Here is a 19,101-nt window from a genome sequence, read left to right on the forward strand (position 1 = left end):
TATATATATGACAGATTTCTAGAACATTCTACCAAGAAAAGCATGTGCGTTCATTTTTTAAAGAATGCATTAATTCAAGCGCACACAAAGGAAGGGACTTCGTGATCTCTGTTTCTTTCCCTTGATGAAAGTCACACTTTCTAGCAATTAATATGGCCCCTGTTCAGAATGGCTGTTGCAGAGCGTTATTTTACAGGCTAATGCAGTGTTCCAAACTGGAGACTCTCCCCCTTCCAAGAAGCTCAAACATGACTACAATTTTGACTACAAGGAGTTTACTACAAGTTTGCAAGCTGCTGTTGAGTGAAGGGCCACAAGAAGGCAGCAGAGAGCCTTAACTGGTTTTTTTGACCAGAGGATTGTGTTCTTAGTAGAGTAATACATGCCTGACAGGGGTTTTGGCCACACCATATCCTTTGGCCACTGATAAATGTTATTGGGCTCATTGGGCAGAAGCATTCAGTGCCATGTGTTCACAACCTCCGGTTTGGAAGCTGTGATTGCAGGGGAATTGCTTCTGAAACCAAATACTTGCCGTTTGAGTGAGTAGCAACAGTTTTCTTTTGGGTCTCTGACTCTCTCACAGTTCTGAAACAGCACCCTGAGGTTAGGACTTCCTTTTCAAACCAGAACTAGAAATCATGTTTTGCTGTGGGAACAGAGGGCCACAGTCAGTGGATCTGGACTACACGGTACGCTGTGATTAGTGTTAAAATGTAAATTGAATGGGAAACCATGCAGTTGTGTTGCGGAGGACAGTGTGAGAGCTTGCAGCTTGTTTCTAATCTATCAAATGGTGGTTTGAAGGATCGGCAGCCGTGGGATCCCCTGTATTTTCCCCTCATGCCAAGAAACCCTTAACTTGCTGTTCTCTCCTCCTTCCAGGGCCCCCCAGGTCCCATCGGAGTGCAAGGTCCCAGTGGTCCTCCTGGGCCACCAGGTTTGATGGTACGTTTCCTTGACTTCCTCTGACGAGCCTGTAGAACAGTTTGGTGGCACCAGATGAGAATCCAAGCTGCTGAGCAGGAGATTCTCAAGCGCTTTCAGAAGTGTGGGGAGGGCAAGGGCCATCATTCCACTCTCTTACTGTGCTTGTCATTCATTCATTCATTCATTCATTCATTCATTCATTCATTCATTCATTCATTCATTCATTCTTTATATTTAACAGGGTCTTCCTGGTTCCCCAGGATTTCCGGGCCCAAAGGTACCTCTTGCCTTTTTTGCATGTTTATTTGCTGCTGCCCTGCTTTGTGTCCTTGACTGCCTTTTATCTCTTCATAGGGCAATATGGGCTTGAACTTCCAGGGACCCAAGGGAGAAAAGGTAAGCGTGGGACTCTGAGTTGACTGAGGCAGTTGACCCAACAATTTGCCTAGCGCTGTCTCTTTAATGCTGGAAGGGTTGATGAAACTAATATGGTATGCTCTCTCTTGGGGAATCAGGGTGAACAGGGGCTGCAAGGACCCCCAGGGCCACCAGGACAGATTGGGGAACAGAAAAGGCCAAACGACGTGGAGTTTCAGAAAGGAGATCCGGTGAGTGAGAGGAGATGCTCTGCTGGCCAGCTGTTTGTCTACTATCTTTGCAGGAACTCCCAATGACATTAGAGCATCCTGAGAAGGGCTCCCAGAAGTCCAGTTAATTAAGCCATCCTGTAAATCCAAAAGCAGCAGACAGATAGCAAGGCCCTGTGTGGTTATCCCCGGCCTGTATTCATGTGCTCATTCTATTATTAAAAGTTAATCCATCATGAGAAAGGCTGATCAAATCCTTGACTTGAGGGTATTTCTGTTTGCACAAAGCTGAATTGTGATCTGATTGGTACATTAGGGGTATTTTTGGTGTTGGCCAGATAGAGAGAGCCAGGTTGGTGCAGTGGTTAGGAGTGTGGACTTCTAATCTGGCGAGCCGGTTTCGATTCTGCACTTCCCCACATGCAACCAGCTGGGTGACCTTGGGCTCGCCAAGGCGCTGATAAAGTTGTTCTGACCAATCAGGAATATCAGGGCTCTCTCAGCCTCACCCACCTCACAGGGTGTCTGTTGTGGGCAGAAGAAAGGGAAGGTGAATGTAAGCCGCTTGGAGACTCCTTTGGGTTGAGAAAAGTGGCATATAAGAACCAACTCTTCTCCTTCGTAGCCCTATCCTGGAAAATAACCAGGTTTCAGCCTTATAAATACTTGGATGGGAAGACCACCAATTAACTCCAGGGTTACTGGGCAGAGTCAGGCAATGGCAAACCTCTTCTTGCCTTCAGCACGTGTGGATTTTAAACTACATCTTATTTCTCATGACTGACAGGGTGTTCCAGGTGACCAGGGTCCCCCAGGCCCCCCTGGGCCACAAGGTCCTCCTGTAAGTAACTTCAAAAATGTTATCTGTGAAGTTGTGGTGCAGAACTACAAGGTCTGTACATTTGTGATTTAATCGTCTGGCCGTTTTTGTTTGTTTGTTTCCAGGGCTATCCAGGTGGCGGAAAAGGTGAAAAAGGTGAGCAAGGAGAACCAGGCAAAAGAGTAAGTAACTTATTTGAACCCAACATTTATCTTTCCAAACCTTGTATAGCTTTTGGAATTTGCCATCAAATACTTGGTAAGAGCATTTCCTTTCTCCTATGGTCTACTTACAATAGCATGGACACAACAACAGATTGGCTCTGGATTCATTAATCTGGAGCAACTATAGCTTCCTGGAGCCACATTCAAACTAGATACTGCAAACTGTATACCATATAGTCAGTAACTGTGTAGAATCAGTCTTTTCTAGACTCCAGTTGGATAACAGACCATGATCTGCGATTGTTCTGAAATTTTTGAATGGACATGTGGGGGAGGACACAATAGGATGGTGTGATTCTGCCAGCCTGCAGTGTCCAGTAGAAATGTGGTAGCCACCAATACATTGCTTGAAAATATAAGGGAAATTAACAAAACTGAAAGACTGCAACAGATCCTCCAGTTGTCTTTGATCTGATTAAGATGCCAGTGTGATTTCTGCAGGTACCCGTGTGGTATAGAGCAGGAGTAGTCAACCTGTGGTCCTCCAGATGTCCATGGACTACAATTCCCATGAGCTCCTGCCAGCGTTTGCTGGCTACCCCTGGTTGACTACTCCTGAACCTGGATTCAAACCTGTTGAGATTCTGGGAGTTCTTTGGAGCTTCCAGCATTTTTAAAAACAGGTGTATGTGGGATCAGTTTTGTTCAAATACCTGCATCATAAGGGTCAAGAGAAGGCTAAATCTCTGCCACAATGTTTTTCCAATCTAAAACTGTCTTAGGAGCTTGTGTGAGAGTCCAATCAGTTGCTCCCATTGAGCAGACTGTGTTGAAGAAAATCTCTTCATTGAAGTTACAGCCAAACAAGCATCCTTAAATGTTTGCTAAGACTGAAACCCCCTAGAACTGTTGCCCGTTATCAATGTTCAGTTCCCACAGCTCCCCTCACACATCCATTTGAACGTAAAACACTCTAGAAGCCATACCCGATAGTTAGGCCCCAAAATGAGTCAATTGGTGCCTCATGTCCACAAGTTCAGGAAGAGATAGCTGTATTGCCTTTCTGCTTTTTTTCAGAATTTCAGAAGGTGTTTTAAAACTTAAACCATGATTGCTATATCAATCTTTTGTGGACAGTTAAAGCACTACTGATGTTTTTCAAAGCTATTGTCCCTTCTCCTTCCAGTATAATTAATTATTTCATCATCTCTTACTTGGTATTAATTGGTTCTTCCGCATTCGGGAATTAATTATAAATTATTAGTTCTTGTTCCTTGGAGGAAAGGAAGCGAGACTTGTATACTTTATAATTTGCCAGAGCTACTGGCTGTTTCAATGTATAGAGAGTCAACCCAGAATCAAATATGTTGGTCTTAAAGGTGCCACTAGACTCAGATTTTGTCCTGCATCTTCAGACCAACACAACCTGACTTATTATACAATCTTTATAATAATTATTGATGAGAATTGGGCTGCTACAATCAGAAGCATTTTTTTTAAATCATAACTTTTCCTGGCTACAAAGTAGAAATAAAATCCTTAAGCACTTTACCGCTGAAACAAAGCCAGATAATTAGCTAATCATTCAGGAACACTGGGAAGAGAAACAGACTAGGGCTGATTCTACACTAACTTTGTTTTTTCTTGCTGAATCCAAATCGATTTGAACTCAGCTCTATGACCCTCCCCCCAGTTGAAACAGAAAGTGTTCTGCACTTGATTGGGGACACTCAGAACGGGAAGGGGATGAGCCAAGCACAGCAGGAGCCTTTTTCTTTTCTTGAATGGGGGGGGGGGAGGATTGGAGACAGCAGAGGAGGGGGGAATAAATCCAAGAGGCAAATCTCTGATTAGAAAAGTTAGGGCTTCTGGAGCGCAGTCACTTTAAAAGAAACCTTGCAACTGGGAACCAGGAAGTCTTTGAACTGACGCCCTGGCCAATCAGGGAAGACTGCTTTGCTGCAAGGCATGGAGAAGGGAGTTCATTGGAAACAAAACAAAACAGAAATCTGCACACTTCCTGATGCTGCGTTTTCAAATATCGAGGCTTATATCCACTTCTGGATATTGCGGGGGAAATTTCAGGATCAATCATGCATGTTGCAGAGGGAAATGTAAAGCACCCAAAATCAAAATGCAAATTGAATTCAGTGTAGATGGGAGGGATTTATTCAGACTGGGAGTGGGTAAAAAGCCATGTGCAGACTATCCCTAGATTAGAGCAAATAGTCTGAAAACAACAGAACAGAAGAAAACCCCCCAAGAAATGGGACCTTGGTGAAGAGTATTTCAGCAAGTAGAGATGGGGCAGGATTTTCACCTATGGATAGATTTTAATAGGGCTGTGATTCCTCACTGCAGTCACACTAATTGTGAAACAGGATAAGAAGTGTAAGATAATCTTGGTACAGGTAGTATTCTGTTCAGCACTATCAGAAATGCATATGTGTGCATACATGCTGTGCTCCTGGGATCATCTGTTGAGTCGGCCCGCTGTTGCTTTTCCATTGCTGCATTCTTTTCTCACTTGCCTATATTGTTTATATTCTCTCCTTGTCAGAGTGGGATGTTGCTTTAATTAATAACAACAAGGGCATCCTGCTTGCAGGGGTTTATGTAGAGGGCTCAGATTGGAGAGAAAGACTGTGCATTCAAGTCTTAGGTGCAGAATGTGCTGTGCCCACCATTGTCTACATCAGGGGTAGTCAAACTGCGGCCCTCCAGATGTCCATGGACTACAATTCCCAGGAGCCCCTGCCAGCAAATGCTGGCAGGGGCTTCTGGGAATTGTAGTCCATGGACATCTGGAGGGCCGCAGTTTGACTACCCCTGGTCTACATATTCAGTATTGCTTGACTGTTTCTCAATACCCATTTGTATTTCCAAGGGGAAACCTGGCAAAGACGGAGAGCCCGGGCCTGCTGGTCTGACTGTGAGTATATTGCACTCTCCTCCCTCTCAGCCTTTTAACTTTATGCTTTACGTTGCTAATGGCTTTGTTTCTCTGTGGAAGGGTTTGCCTGGTGATCCTGGTATCCCCGGCATTTCTGGCAGAGATGGAGAAAAGGTGAGTGAATTCATAACTTAGGCCTCTGTATTTGCAAATGTTTGAGTTGAGAATATGTTTTCATATTAATGTACTGAATTCTTCATTGGCAGGGTCAGAAGGGTGAAACCGGTCCAGTTGGCCCACCTGGGGTTGTAAGTGGTGAAGTCCATTCATTCTTCTCTTCCCTTTTTGTGCCTTGTTTAATTTTCCCAGGTAGATGTTCACAGTAAAGATCTTGTCTTATCTGTAACAGCTTTCAGTGTTATATATAATTGAACAGGGCCTTCATAGGTGGGCCCTGTCCGGACTCTACTTCCAGTCTGTGTGCGTCCCAATTGGCCTGCAGACCAGTGACTCCCGGCCCCGCCGACCCAGCCAGAGGCACTCTGGTGCTATTGGCACCAGTATGCCCCTGCTTGCCGCTGGGGATGGAGGTTGGTGGGGCTGCGGGGTGGGAGGCACAAAGTTCCTACCCGCATTCCCTCCTGGGCTGAAAAGCCATCTCCGGCCTCGCAGAGGTTCTGAATAACCTTTTTCTTCATCCATGGAATATATCAGGTACTTCCGAGTCCAGGAGGCAGTACTACAGTGGGACCCAAAGGAAGCAAAGGGTTGCCGGGTTATCATGGCGAGAAAGGGGACCGTGGCTTTTCTGGTTTACCGGGACCTCCTGGCATTCAAGGTCCCCCTGGTAAGAGAATGAGAGTCTTCAACATCTGAGCATTCCCTGATGCATGAGTTGTCAACTTTCCATGGGGCCTGCAAAACGGAGCTCTTCTGCCAGGCGTATAGTTGAGGCCAGGGTGGTGTCCCGGTGTTTCCATCGGAGGATTCCCCTCGATGCCTATTAGATCTGGCTCCTCACTCCCAGTGGAAGAAGGCTTGGCCCTCCGGCTGAATGGGGGGGGGGGTACCAGCGAAGGTTGAGTAAGAGGTCGCCATCTATTTTGTCTGTTTTGTCTATTTTTCATAAGGGGTGTTTTATCGGGGGGGGATCATTATTTTCAGCAGTAGGGATACTGAGATAAACTGCGTGTGTTTCCAATGTAGGAATCCCCAGTGTAGGCTCTCCTGGAGCTCCTGGCCTACCTGGGGAGAGAGGACAGAAGGGGGATCAAGGTCTACCTGGGGTTTCCATTCCTGGACAACCTGGTCTTGATGGGCGACCCGGAGCTCCTGGCCCCCCAGGCCCACCTGGACCACCTGGACCAAGTGTTCCATCCAGTAAGTAATTTTATGTTTGCAATATCCAGTGCTGAAATCTTACCTCTCTTGAACAGATATGTGTTTGAGCTGGAAAGAGGGCTAGGGAGGAAAATGTTGAATGATTATTCATTTGAGGGTTTTGTGAAACCCTTTTTTGACAGCCCTGGAAAGTTTCCCAAATGGGTGGGAGTTAATTAATTTATATATATATATATATATATATATAATGTGGTATTTATTGGATGATATGATCATATATGGTCATGTTGACCATCCCCCCCTCCCCCATGGCCAATGGTGGGCCTGGTTGGGGCAGGAAGGGGAGGGGGCCATAGGTGGGCGTGTTCACAGCTATGCTTCCCAATTGTATTCTGCCTGATGGTGCCACCTCTGGGGTTCCTTGAAGCCTGAAGAATGTTTCAGGGGTTTTGCAATGGCAAAAATGTTGAGCAAAGCTCATTTGCAGAACTGAATGAGGCTTACAGTAAAGATAAAGCATGTTAAAAACACAATAAAAACCATGATTTTAAAAACTCCAGACTAGATCAGTCAAGAGCAATCCTCAATAAAACAGTTTTCCACAACTTGCCAAAGACTGACTCTGAGCCAGGCATACTTCCCCCATAGCTGTGGGAATGCCACTAAAAAGACCCTCTGGGCAAAGTTCAGTGTGGGGTGTTTTGATTTATATTATATGCAGTATAGACATGAACTAAAGATGGGTGAACTTTGCCTGTTTTGATCTAGATTGAGTTGTTCTTTCCAAACCGGTTTAGAGAACTGGGACGGCTCCTCAGCCTCCCAAGAACGGAGGGGAACAAAGCTCTCTCTTTCTCCCTCCCCCACCTTTGTCTTCCCACTCTCAAGCCTCTGTGGAGGATCCTGCTGGTGGGAGGAAATTCATGGGAAACAGGAAGGGGTTTGGACATTTTGGAAAGGCCAAACTTGTTTACAAGCTGAGCCAAAATTCAAAAGGGATTTAAAATGTAACCTTCGTGTGGCAAACTAGTTTAATATAGAGGGGTTGTTTTTTTAAAAGCAAAGCTCCTTTATCAGATATATTTGCTGTTTAATGAGGTAGAAGTCTGTGGAAACAGCAGAATTCAACTTTCTCACAGAGTTGTTGTATAGATAAAGTGGATGAGAGGAGAAGGATGTAAGCCGTTTTGAGTCCCCATTGGGGAGAAGGGTGAGGAGTACATGAAGTAAATAGAATAAATAAAATTAGAGGGGAGCGCCATGGTGATGGTTTGAGTTGTGACAGAAACAGATCAGACTTTTCCCATCAAAATTGCTCCTGAATGCTTTGTTCAGAATTATATGATCTTGTTTCTGAAATGACATCAGTACATGAGCAATCTGCCATTCTTCCATTTTTGAATTCCGGATATTGTTGAGATATGTGCTATATATACTACCTTTTCATTTTGAGTATTTCTGCTCTTACAGGTTATTGATGCACATGTGTTTTGAACAAATCAGGAACTCCTTGGTGTGATTGCATCAGGTTGTCTCTTTGTGTTATAATTCAAGGCACATATGTGCTGATGCACAAGTTGGAAAAAAATGCATTGAGCTGCAAGTAGGCCAGTTATGGAATAATCTTTGTAGAAAGTTCCCAGGATGTGGGAAAGGATTTCACAAGGCAGATACACTGGAAAATGATGTGCACAACAGTATCATCAATAAATATGAAACAAATTAAAATAACTTTCTGCAAGAGACAACCAACACCTGAAGCACCATGTTTTTATTAACTTTAAAATATTTCTTTCAAAAATCTCAAAATCCAGCAACTAAGAAAAGGGAAGTGACATATGCATAGAAATAAAAATATAACAGTGCTGGAAATCTATGCATAAGCTTAGAATCATAGAGTTGGAAGGGGCCATACAGGCCATCTAGTCCAACCCCCTAGAAAGTTTCTATAAAAGCTTTCCAAATATCTAAAAGTCCAGGGAAATGCCAATTTCTACTCTGGGATCAAGAGACAAATTACTTCCAGGCCTGACAGGAAGTTGTTTTTTGGGGGGAGAGGGGGGAGGAGGGACGATCATCTGGGCATGGAAATGGGGCCACTGTGGGTGGGCAGGTAGTTGTGAATTTCCTGCATTATGTAGGGGGTTGGACTAGATGACCCTTCCAACTATATGGTTCTGTGGTTCTTATGTAATTGGTACCTATATGCTTTATGCTCAAATATTTATAAGGTTTAAGCTTCTCAGTGCATTGATTGACAGGGTCTGGGCACTTATATCTCCAGTGTTGCAATAGGATTCTTTTAGTGATGGCCCATTTTTATGGACCACCAGGTAGACTCCAAGAAACAGGCAGATAGTTTAAAAATGCACAAACATCCACAAAAGTCAGTTAGCATTCTAATGCACAATTGATAAAGGTAAAGGTAAAGGTATCCCCTGTGCAAGCACCGAGTCATGTTTGACCCTTGGGGTGACGCCCTGTAGCGTTTTCATGGCAGATTCAATACGGGGTGGTTTGCCAGTGCCTTCCCCAGTCATTACCGTTTACCCCCCAGCAAGCTGGGTACTCATTTTACCGACCTTGGAAGGATGGAAGGCTGAGTCAACCTTGAGCCGGCTGCTGGGATTGAACTCCCAGCCTCATGGGCAAAGCTTTCAGACGGCTGCCTTACCACTCTGCGCCACAAGAGGCTCTGCACAATTGATACAAGTAATAATTTCCTCCTGGAAAAATGGAAAGACAGAACGTGCTCGAAGCAAAATTATGATGTCAGTCAATCAGCCACGGATCCATCTAAGGATGACTGTCAAGGAAGCTGAATAACTATCCCTTTTTCCATTTATGAGTGGTCTTTTTTTTGTGAGGCATGCCTCCCATCAGTCGGAAAAATTATAGGTAGATGGGGGAGTGTTCCCCTTCCAGTTTGCAGTTGCATTCTTTTTCTAAAATGCAGTTTGTTCTTTTCCCCTTCAGCTGGCCAGATTTGTGAGCGAGGCCCCCCTGGCCTCCCAGGACGTGCAGGAGAGCAAGGATTGATGGGGGAGAGAGGCCAGAAAGGTATAGTTCCGTAACTCTGTTAATTCCCGTCATGTATGTTTATATAGAATTCGATGGGCTTGATGGGGATTACTGCCCTGCTTCCTCTTTAACAAGCAGGGCTATATGCCGGATGTGTAGAGGAAGCTGAACTCTTGACAGTCCTTTTCACTGTCCTGGCCTCCTTGCTCTGTGTCTTTGTGTCCAGGTGATAAAGGAGACACTTGCTTCAACTGCATAGGAACCGGCATTCCTGGGCCCCCAGGGCCGAAGGGATTTCCAGGCCCCCCCGGCAGTCCAGGTAGGCAATGTCTGGTTTCATCCACCTATAATAGACATTAGGGCTACCACCTCACCACCACCAGCACTGTTGCAAGAAGATGCTTATTCAGATGCTGTAACCATGTACACACAGTAGAAGCCATGGCTACTGTTTACTGTTAATACTGGACATTTGTGAGCAAGCCTAGTAGATCGGTAGTACCAAAATAACTGGACTCTTCGAGGGACCTGCTTTCTCTTTGGTATATGAGTTTCCCACTGGTTTGCTGCTTTGCTGCCTGTAAATTTGAACACTGGAGGGGAGCAGAGTCAGTGCTGCACAAGAGCCGTGTGTGTGTGTGTGGCTACAGCAGAGACAGAAATAAATCAGACCTCCTCCCAGGGATCTTTGTTTTTTGTTACTGCCCCAAAGCAGTGAATAATATATACTTCGCTTATCAAATCAGCCCATAGCCAGTTACAATAATGTCTTCGTGTAGTGCAGTGGTTAAGATCAGCAGCTTCTAATCTGGTGAGCCAGGTTTGAATCCCCGATCCTCCACCCGCAGCCAGCTGGGTGACCTTGGGCTAGTCACAGAACTGATAGTGGTGTTCTCACAGAGCAGTCCTGACAGAAGCTCTTAAAGCCTCCCCTCCCTCACAGGGTGTCTGTTGTGGGGAGAGGAAAGGGAAGGCACTTGTAAGCCGCTTTGAGACTCCTTCCGGTAGACAAAAAAAACATATAAAAAACCAAGTTTTTTCTCATCACCATCTCAAACAAAACACAAATCTAACAAAATCAAGTTGTGTAGGTTTAAAAAGATGCTAGAAAACAGCAGTACCAATGAAAACAAAAGCTATCACTGAAAATCACAGTCTGCTGAAAAGCAAAGCAATCTTAGGCAACCCACCCACCTTCCAGCACCCCAAACAATAAATCTATTCAGAGACTGCTGAGATGTCTAAAAGCAAGATTTGGCCTGGTGTGGCAGGTTGGGAAGGGAGAGGGCGTGGAAGGGAGAAGGCGTGGAAGGGAAGGCGTGGAAGGGAGAAGGCGTGGAAGGGAGAAGGCGTGGAAGGGAAGGCGTGGAAGGGAAGGCGTGGAAGGGAGGCGTGGAAGGGAGAAGGCGTGGAAGGGAAGGCATGGAAGGGAGAAGGCGTGGAAGGGAGAAGGCGTGGAAGGAACGGCGTGGAAGGGAGAAGGCGTGGAAGGGAAGGCGTGGAAGGGAAGGCGTGGAAGGGCCTTCCATGGGGACGACTGCTGAAAAGGCCATATCTCCCACAACCAGCTACCTCACTTCCAAACAGAGTCCCATGGCTTTTCCGGGATTTTGATCAAACCGTGCACTGTGATTCTTGTGGTTTGCTTTGGCCAAGTCAACAGATGTGTTTTCTTGCTACCACAGATGTTTTCTTTCCTTTGTGATCAGGGTCTCTTGGTTTGACCGGCCCCAAGGGTGACAAAGGTCTACCTGGTCCTTACGGTCCTCCTGGCTCACCAGTAAGCACCTTTAAATGTTGGTTGATGGGAAGACTGGGTTGGAGATAGAGCGTTAGGAAGAATCTATGTGACCTACTGAAATAGTAACTTTTTTTTTTACCTAGGGTTTTCCTGGCCCTACAGGCTCTCCTGGACGTCCTGGAGCAAAAGGTGACCCTGGAGAAGTCCTGGGTTTCCCGGGAATGAAAGGTGAAAAGGGAGACCCTGGTTTCCCGGGGCCTTCAGGTCTCCCTGGACTCGCCGGTCCACCTGGAAGAGATGGCCAGCCGGGCATTCCTGGACCAAAGGGTGAACCAGTAAGTCAGCGGTTCTCAACCACCCTAATGCCATGACCCCTACAGCAGGTGCGGCGGCGGTGCACACGAACATGCATGCGTGGGTAGGCGCGCATGCACTTATGGCACAACCACTCCTGCTCACCACGGTGCTCACCGTGGCACTGGCCTCCTCCACGGTTTCCATGAGCTCTGAGGCTGCGTGGGGGAGGCCAGTGTAATGCGGCCACCGCTACCAGCAACCCCCGGGAGAGGGCCAAACAACCCCTCGAGAGGTCATGACCCCCATGTTGAGAACCACTGCAGTAAGTGAATGGGAATGGGCAGTATTCTCAATCCATTGTGATACCAAATACATATACACCATGATTATCTATCTATCTATCTATCTATCTATCTATCTATCTATCTATCTATCTATCTATCTATCTATCTATCTATCTATCTATCTATCTATCTATCTATCTATCTATCTATCTATCTATCTATCTATCTATCTATCTATCTATCTATCTATCTATCTATCTAATATACCACCCTCCCTAGAGGCTCAGGGCGGTTAACATAGAACGTAGTAACTGTACAGGAAATAATCCATGACATATAAATAACCATAACATTAATACTACTCACTGATAAATGTAACAGTGCAAGCAGGTCCAGGAGCAGAGCGCATTGATGGAGTTCTGGGAGGGAGGGAGGGAGGGAGGAGGGGCCCTGCAGGTGTTGTTGGTTATGCCTGGCCTCAACCAAGTGCCTGGCGGAAGGGCAATGTCTCCCTAGCTAGTCTTCTGTTGCTGCTCTTAACGTTCTACCTCTTTCTACTCTGTTTGTGTTTTCCTTTGTGAGGCCATTGCCTCCCTCTTCATAGAAAGCTCGGACTTCCTTGGGCATCCTCCGGTTAGGTACTGACCAGGGCAGCCCAGCTTAGCAGCTGAGTTCCGGTGAGATGGAGCTACCTGGGCCATCCAGGTCAGAGGCAGAGTGATAGATTACGGGCCTCTGAATCAAACTTTTCAGAGCTTATTGACCAAACTTCCAGGCCTTTTGACTAAGAGGTGGGGTGTTCAAATTTTGAAACTGCTTTTCAGTCACCGAACACTGCTTTGTAGCCTGCCTTGTGGGTCTGGCGTTGTGTCTGGTTAAACACATTAATTAGCGTGCTGGCTTCACGTTGTTTGTTAAGCCCTTGGGTACCAAATGGACATAGTTACTAAAGTCCTTTCATTTGATTAATTTGCCTCCACTCCCAGTGTTACTAAAGCCCCCAAATCCCAGAGCCAGGAGGCCACCTGCTTCAGCCTCTAAACTCTGTCGTTGGCCATGCAAAGGAACTGGTTGGCCACTATGAGACAGGATGCAGGGGTAGGCAATGGTCTAAACCAGCAGGGATCTCCTTATGATGTATTCTCTATACTGCAAGAAGCTCGGGAGGGGGAGAAGGAGGGGAGGAGGAAGGGGGTTGGTATTTATATGCTGCTTTTCTCTACCCAAAGGAGTCTTACAATCGCCTTCCCTTTCCTCTCCCCACAACAGACACCCTGTGAGGGAGGGGAAGCTGAGAGAGCCCTGAGATTACTGAAGAAGAATTGGTTCTTATATGCTGCTTTTCTCTGCCCGAAGGAGTCTCAAAGCGGCTTACAATCGCCCGGAGGAGTGGAGAATCAAACCTGGCTTGCGAGATTATAAATCTGCACTCCTAACCACGACACCAAGCGGGCTAAATTAGGTTGTTGATAAAAGCATGATTTAACTCACATATTCCAGTGTGAATGTACTAGGTAACGTCTTTGTCTTTCCTTGTTCTTTTAGGGCAGTGTTGCTTTCAAGGGAGAGAGGGGCCCCCTAGGGGACCCTGGTTTGCCTGGGCTTCCTGGAGATCGAGGGCCAACGGGGCCTCCTGGATTTGGGCCACAAGGCCCTCCTGGCGAAAAGGGAATTCAAGGTGTTTCTGGGCGGCCAGGACCCCCTGGAGTGCCAGGTAAGTCATTTTACTAAGCAGCAAAACCTCAAATTGTTTGCTTCCTTGAGTTCAAGACCAGCCAGCCTGCCTAGCACCGCACTTCTGGGTTTTCTACCATTTTCTTTGTTTTGCAAAAAAAAACAATTTTTAAACCATCATTTAGTTTTGTGGTGTTGTTTTAAAAGTGTAATGCTTTAGCTGTGTGCGAACCTAGAACTGAGAAAAAGAAGGGAAAACTTATAATGAGCTGGTACTGAAGTATTCGTATAGATACAGGACAATAGCAGCGTCTATGGGAGTATTTTAAACGCATTCATTATTACTTCATCTAGAGGAGTCCAGTTTTTTAAATTCAGAGCACAAAGAATGCTGTTATGGCTACTAATGTGCTTGTTAGTTTTGCAAGATGAACTTGATGGGTAAAGTTTCTGCATTAACACACACCCCTTCCCCAATTATTGTATATCTGGAGTGTTGTACAGTGCTTTAGAAGAAGAAGAAGAAGAGTCGGTTCTTATATGCCGCTTTTCCCTACCCGAAGGAGGCTCAGAGCGGCTTATATTCGCCTTCCCTTTCCTCTCCCACAACAGATACCCTGTGGGGTGGGTGAGGCTGAGAGAGCCCTGATATCACTGCTTGGTCAGAACAGTTTTATCAGTGCCATGGCGAGCCCAAGGTCACCCAGCTGGTTGCATGTGGGGGAGTGCAGAATCGAACCCGGCATGCCAGATTAGAAGTCCGCACTCCTAACCACTACGCCAAGCTGGCTCTCCTACACCAAAGACAAAAGACACAAGTGAACATCCAATTTATACTGTGAAAGAATTCTGTAAACAGGGAAGAAGATCTCTAATGTAACAGGGATAACTGCTGTAATGGGGCAGAAGGAGGCCCCCGATCACGCGATTGAGCCTGGCAGCACCAGTGGAGTCTAAAGGAAATGGATTGCATAGACGAGACTAGACTGGTAGGAATTCTCTTAGCCATCTTGAGTGTGGCACTGAGAAAGCAACATATAAATCCCATGAATAAAAATAATTTACCTTGATGGAGAATCTCCTGAACTCATCTGAGGCTGACTTATAGAATAATAATATAATAATTATAATAGTAACTTTATTTTCATAGCCTGCCCTTCCCAATGTTAGCATCGGTGTGGCAGCTGCATGCAGGCGCAGAGCTCAGCACCTGTGTGCAGCCACCAACTGGCACAGCAATGCCGATGTCTCCCCTCTGTACTGTGGCGCTGGCCGCCTTGGACTTCAATGATTACCGAGGTTGCCAAACCACACCGAAGCACTCAGCCCTAGTAGTAACTAGCAGTGTTCCAAAACAGGCATACGTGACATAAAGAGTTGCTTACGTATCATCTGATCTGGATGGTTAAGCTAGCCCTATCTCATCGAACCTTGGAAGCTCAGCAGGGTCAGCCCTGGCTAGTGCTTGGCTGGGAGACCAGCAAGAAAGTCCAGGTTCCTGGGCAGGGGTAGGCAATGGCCAAACCCCCTCTGCTTGGGACTTGTCTTCAAAAATCTACAGGGGCACTCGAACTCAGCTACAACTTGATGGCTCTTTCCACTACTGATCCATGATACAAAACCTGGGTGGTTGGTGAAATATTTTAAAAGCTCTAGATCTAACTACTTAACAAGTCCAGGGTGGAGCTGTATTTCAGGGGCCTTGTGTGAATTTTCTTCATAGATTTTCCAGTGAATTCAAAAAGAGGGTTAGCCATCTATTTGTAAAATTACTTGCAGGTCATGGATTGTTGATGGTTTTGAGCTGGGCTGAGATTTTGTTCAAAATCAGTTGGATCCCAGATCTTTTACCACCTTTTAAATTGGTATTTTTGTTTTTCCAAAATGCTACAATTAGGAATTGAACATCTAACAAGAACCATGAAATGAGCTCCAATTGTACTTTAGGTATTATAATAACATCAAATATTTCCGAAAAACTGTAGACATTTTAATGAAATCTTATATTCTGTAATATTTTGTATCTGAATTAATAGTTTCTTCCAGAATTGTACAGTACCACAAACAGTGTAAAAAGGGAACAATATTCCCACAGCCTTTTCAACACAAAGTGGGGTATTTGGGCCAAATGTAGTATAATTTAAGAAGTGCTAGGAACAATCTGCCCAGGATCTTATGTGACAGTTCTTTAATGCAGTGGTCCCCAACCTGCGGGCCGCGGCCCGGTGCCGGGCCGCGAAGGCCATGGCGCCGGGCCGCGGCTCCCTCTCCCTGCCCCCCCCCGCAGTAAAAAACTTCCCAGGCCGCAAGCTTGCGGCCCGGGAAGCTTCTTACTGCGGGAGGGCGGGGAGAGGGAATCGGGGCCGGTCCGCGCCCGTGCGGGCACAGCCCGATGTGCGGGCACGGCTCGTGGGGCACGGCCCGATGCGGGGGCGCGGCCCGATGTGCGGGCGCGGCCCGATGCGGGGGCGCGGCCCGCAGGCGCGGCCCGATGCGCGGGTGCGGCTCGTGGGCGCGGACCGATGCGGGGGCGCGGGCCACGGGCCACGGGCCACGCCCCAATGCCCTGCCGGTCCCCAACCTCAGAAAGGTTGGGGAACGCTGCTTTAATGTTCAAAGATGACAAACTACAGTATTTGCTGGTGTATAAGATTACTTTTCCCCCCTGAAAAACATGCCTCCAAGTGGGGGGGGGGGCGTCCTATACGCCGGGTGCACTTCAGTTGGGATAGACATAGCTGCCCATAGTGGCCCATAGTACTGTAATGTAATGTCACAAACTCTATATTTTGAGTGGAAATGTTGGGGGGTCGTCTTATACGCCGGCAAATACGGTAGAACCATTTTGAGTGGCCAAAGCTTTCTTTTGGTTTGCTTTCCAACCATGAAACCTCTCCTCTGAAATGATCCATTTGTACCTTTTCTACCTTCAGGACCAAAAGGTGAACCCGGTCAAACCATTACTGAAGCAGGTTTGCCAGGAATCCCTGGTCCCCCAGGCAGAGTTGGCGAACCTGGAATTCCAGGTGGGTAATTCCCTAAACTTTCAAACATGATTGCATTCACTTCTCATTTCAAATGGCTTTCTCTAACCTGTAATCCATTTAATCTGCAGGTGATCCTGGAAATCCAGGCCAACCCGGATTGCCAGGGACCCCAGGTGCAAAGGGTGATCCAGGTTTACCTGGCATTGGTCTTCCAGGCCCACCAGGGCCTAAAGGTTTGTTCCAGTTGTATTCTAGAACGCCAGTGTTGTATAGTTAGGACCATGGTTTTTGACCTTAAATCAGTTACTGCCCTCAAAACACAAAGTATAATTATGAACTGCAAGAAAGGAACAAGCAAGAAAGCGTCCTTGCTCTGTCTAGATGGAGTGCAATTGTTGTTTGCACATTTAGCTAGAAATTTGGGCATGATCTTTGACATCCCCCTATCTGGAGGTGCAGATCATGAAAATAGCAAAATCGGTGTCTTTCCACCTTCACCATGCCAAACTACTAGCACCCTACTTGGCCCTGGAGCACCTAACCACCGTTATGCATGAGACGGTCACCTCTAGATTGGACTTCTGTAACTCAGCCTACAGGGGCCAGCCCTTAGCCTTGCTCTGGAAACTGCAACTGATCCAGAGTGCAGCAGCCGGAGTCCTCATGGGAACATTTTGGAGGGTCCAGATCTGGCCTGAGCTCTGGCAACTGTACTGGCTCCCGGTTGAATTCCGGGTCAAGTTAAGGTATCGGTACTTACCTACAAGGCCATTCACAGTCCGGGTCCTGCATATCTGAGAGACGACCTCTCTGTCTATACCCCCCCCCCCAAAGAGCACTTCGTTCTGCCAGTACCAACCAGCTGGTGGTCCCTGTCCCTGTTTCTGAAACCATTAGAAGGTGTTGAAGGGTTGGCCTAAGATCCTTAATGCCTCTTGCTCAACACCCCCCTCCCCAACCTCTGTGTGCCCCCAAGGTTTGTAGATTGTTGGGTCTTAGACCCAGGAAATGCACTTCATCCCATGAATGTTATTACCCTCTCTGTTGCTGTGGTGTGTACTTGTTTAACACCCCATGGGTTTTTTTTGTCATTTGGGGAAAATGATAACTTTTTGGTGAAGCACTGGGGAGGCCAAACAGAGGCCTGAAAAAGAAATCGTTCAAGACAAGATGGAGGTTTTATAGCATCTATCCACAGCAATGTGTTTGTATTCATGATTTTGATACAAGTACCCAATTGGCCTTTGATGCCGATAGCCAGCATGATAGCCAGAGTAGTCTGGGATATGGCAGTTCTATAGTTAATTTGGTTATAAAATGTGCTCAGATTTTTGGGTTTTTAAAGCAAGCTTTTGTTATTTGTGGTCGTGTATGCCAATCCCGTCCATTGTGTTTTAGGTTTCCCTGGGCTGCCAGGTCTCCCTGGGTCACCAGGATCCTCCGGAAGACCTGGTCAAGATGGGCCACCTGGACCACCTGGGATTCCAGGACAGAAGGTCTGGAAAGAGAGTTTCTTTAATTTGCTTAGCGTGGGGTAGAGAGTGGGTTGGGCTGTCATTCAAGCGATGCTCTTCCCTAGGTTCAGGATTTGCCCACTGAAACGAGAGTCATCTCCCTCATTTGTTGATGCCTGTGTGGATAATTCTTTAGTTTCCTTAAACCAAAAGGGGGGAGGGGACCAGGTTCCTGAAGAAGCCCCAAGTTACTGAAGTTATATTAGTTTATCATTGGTATGCCCCAGCAAGAGCTCTGGGTATTGTGGAATCCAAGTTAAAGATCTTAGAATCATACAGTTGGAAGGGGCCATTCAGGTCATCTAGTCCAACCCCCTGCTCAACGCAGGATCAGCCCAGAGCATCCTAAAGCATCCAAGAAAAGTGTGTATCCAACCTTTGCTTGAAGACTGCCAGTGAGGGGGAGCTCACCACCTCCTTAGGCAGCCTATTCCACTGCTGAACTACTCTGACTGTGAAAAATCTAGGCTCATGTTTTCTGAGGTCACAATAGTGTGTTTAACCACCTTTACTTAGCACTCCCAATGGCACCCATTCTGTGAGAGGCAGGGCCTGACCACAGCCATCCGTGCTCTGCCTGTATCCAAATTCAGTGGCTATACAGTAGATCCTCACCAGTCCATTTCTGGGGTCAAGGCAAATGCCAAAGTCCTTTTTTAGCTGTGATTTCTTCTGCTTCCTCCAGAAATTGGTCACATTCACAGCAAAGCATGATTTGCACAACCCAACCAACCCAAATCTCAACACAAAACTTTCAACAAGTTCTAGTTTGATGCCGCCATCTGTATCCATTTCCATCTGCTTTGTAATCTTTCCTCTTCACCCGTGGTATTCACCTGCTTCGGGCT

At 46.5% G+C, this 19,101-nt stretch overlaps 1 protein-coding gene across 1 annotated transcript in view; it reads left to right on the forward strand.

The window, feature by feature from the left end:
* COL4A5 (collagen type IV alpha 5 chain) overlaps positions 1-19,101 on the forward strand; it is a 125,611-nt gene that overhangs the window by 62,468 nt on the left and 44,042 nt on the right. The window contains exons 10-28 of the mRNA XM_077308648.1: positions 886-948; positions 1,172-1,207; positions 1,285-1,326; positions 1,446-1,538; positions 2,305-2,358; positions 2,463-2,519; positions 5,389-5,433; positions 5,515-5,568; positions 5,661-5,702; positions 6,109-6,241; positions 6,601-6,774; positions 9,712-9,795; positions 9,983-10,075; positions 11,466-11,536; positions 11,641-11,832; positions 13,624-13,792; positions 16,686-16,778; positions 16,868-16,972; positions 18,138-18,235. Of these exons, the coding sequence (XP_077164763.1) occupies positions 886-948; positions 1,172-1,207; positions 1,285-1,326; positions 1,446-1,538; positions 2,305-2,358; positions 2,463-2,519; positions 5,389-5,433; positions 5,515-5,568; positions 5,661-5,702; positions 6,109-6,241; positions 6,601-6,774; positions 9,712-9,795; positions 9,983-10,075; positions 11,466-11,536; positions 11,641-11,832; positions 13,624-13,792; positions 16,686-16,778; positions 16,868-16,972; positions 18,138-18,235 (1,698 nt within the window). The remainder of the gene's footprint in view (positions 1-885; positions 949-1,171; positions 1,208-1,284; positions 1,327-1,445; positions 1,539-2,304; positions 2,359-2,462; positions 2,520-5,388; positions 5,434-5,514; positions 5,569-5,660; positions 5,703-6,108; positions 6,242-6,600; positions 6,775-9,711; positions 9,796-9,982; positions 10,076-11,465; positions 11,537-11,640; positions 11,833-13,623; positions 13,793-16,685; positions 16,779-16,867; positions 16,973-18,137; positions 18,236-19,101) is intronic.

Source organism: Paroedura picta, chromosome 13 (genome assembly GCF_049243985.1).
Source record: "Paroedura picta isolate Pp20150507F chromosome 13, Ppicta_v3.0, whole genome shotgun sequence".
Classification (NCBI taxonomy): domain Eukaryota; kingdom Metazoa; phylum Chordata; class Lepidosauria; order Squamata; family Gekkonidae; genus Paroedura; species Paroedura picta.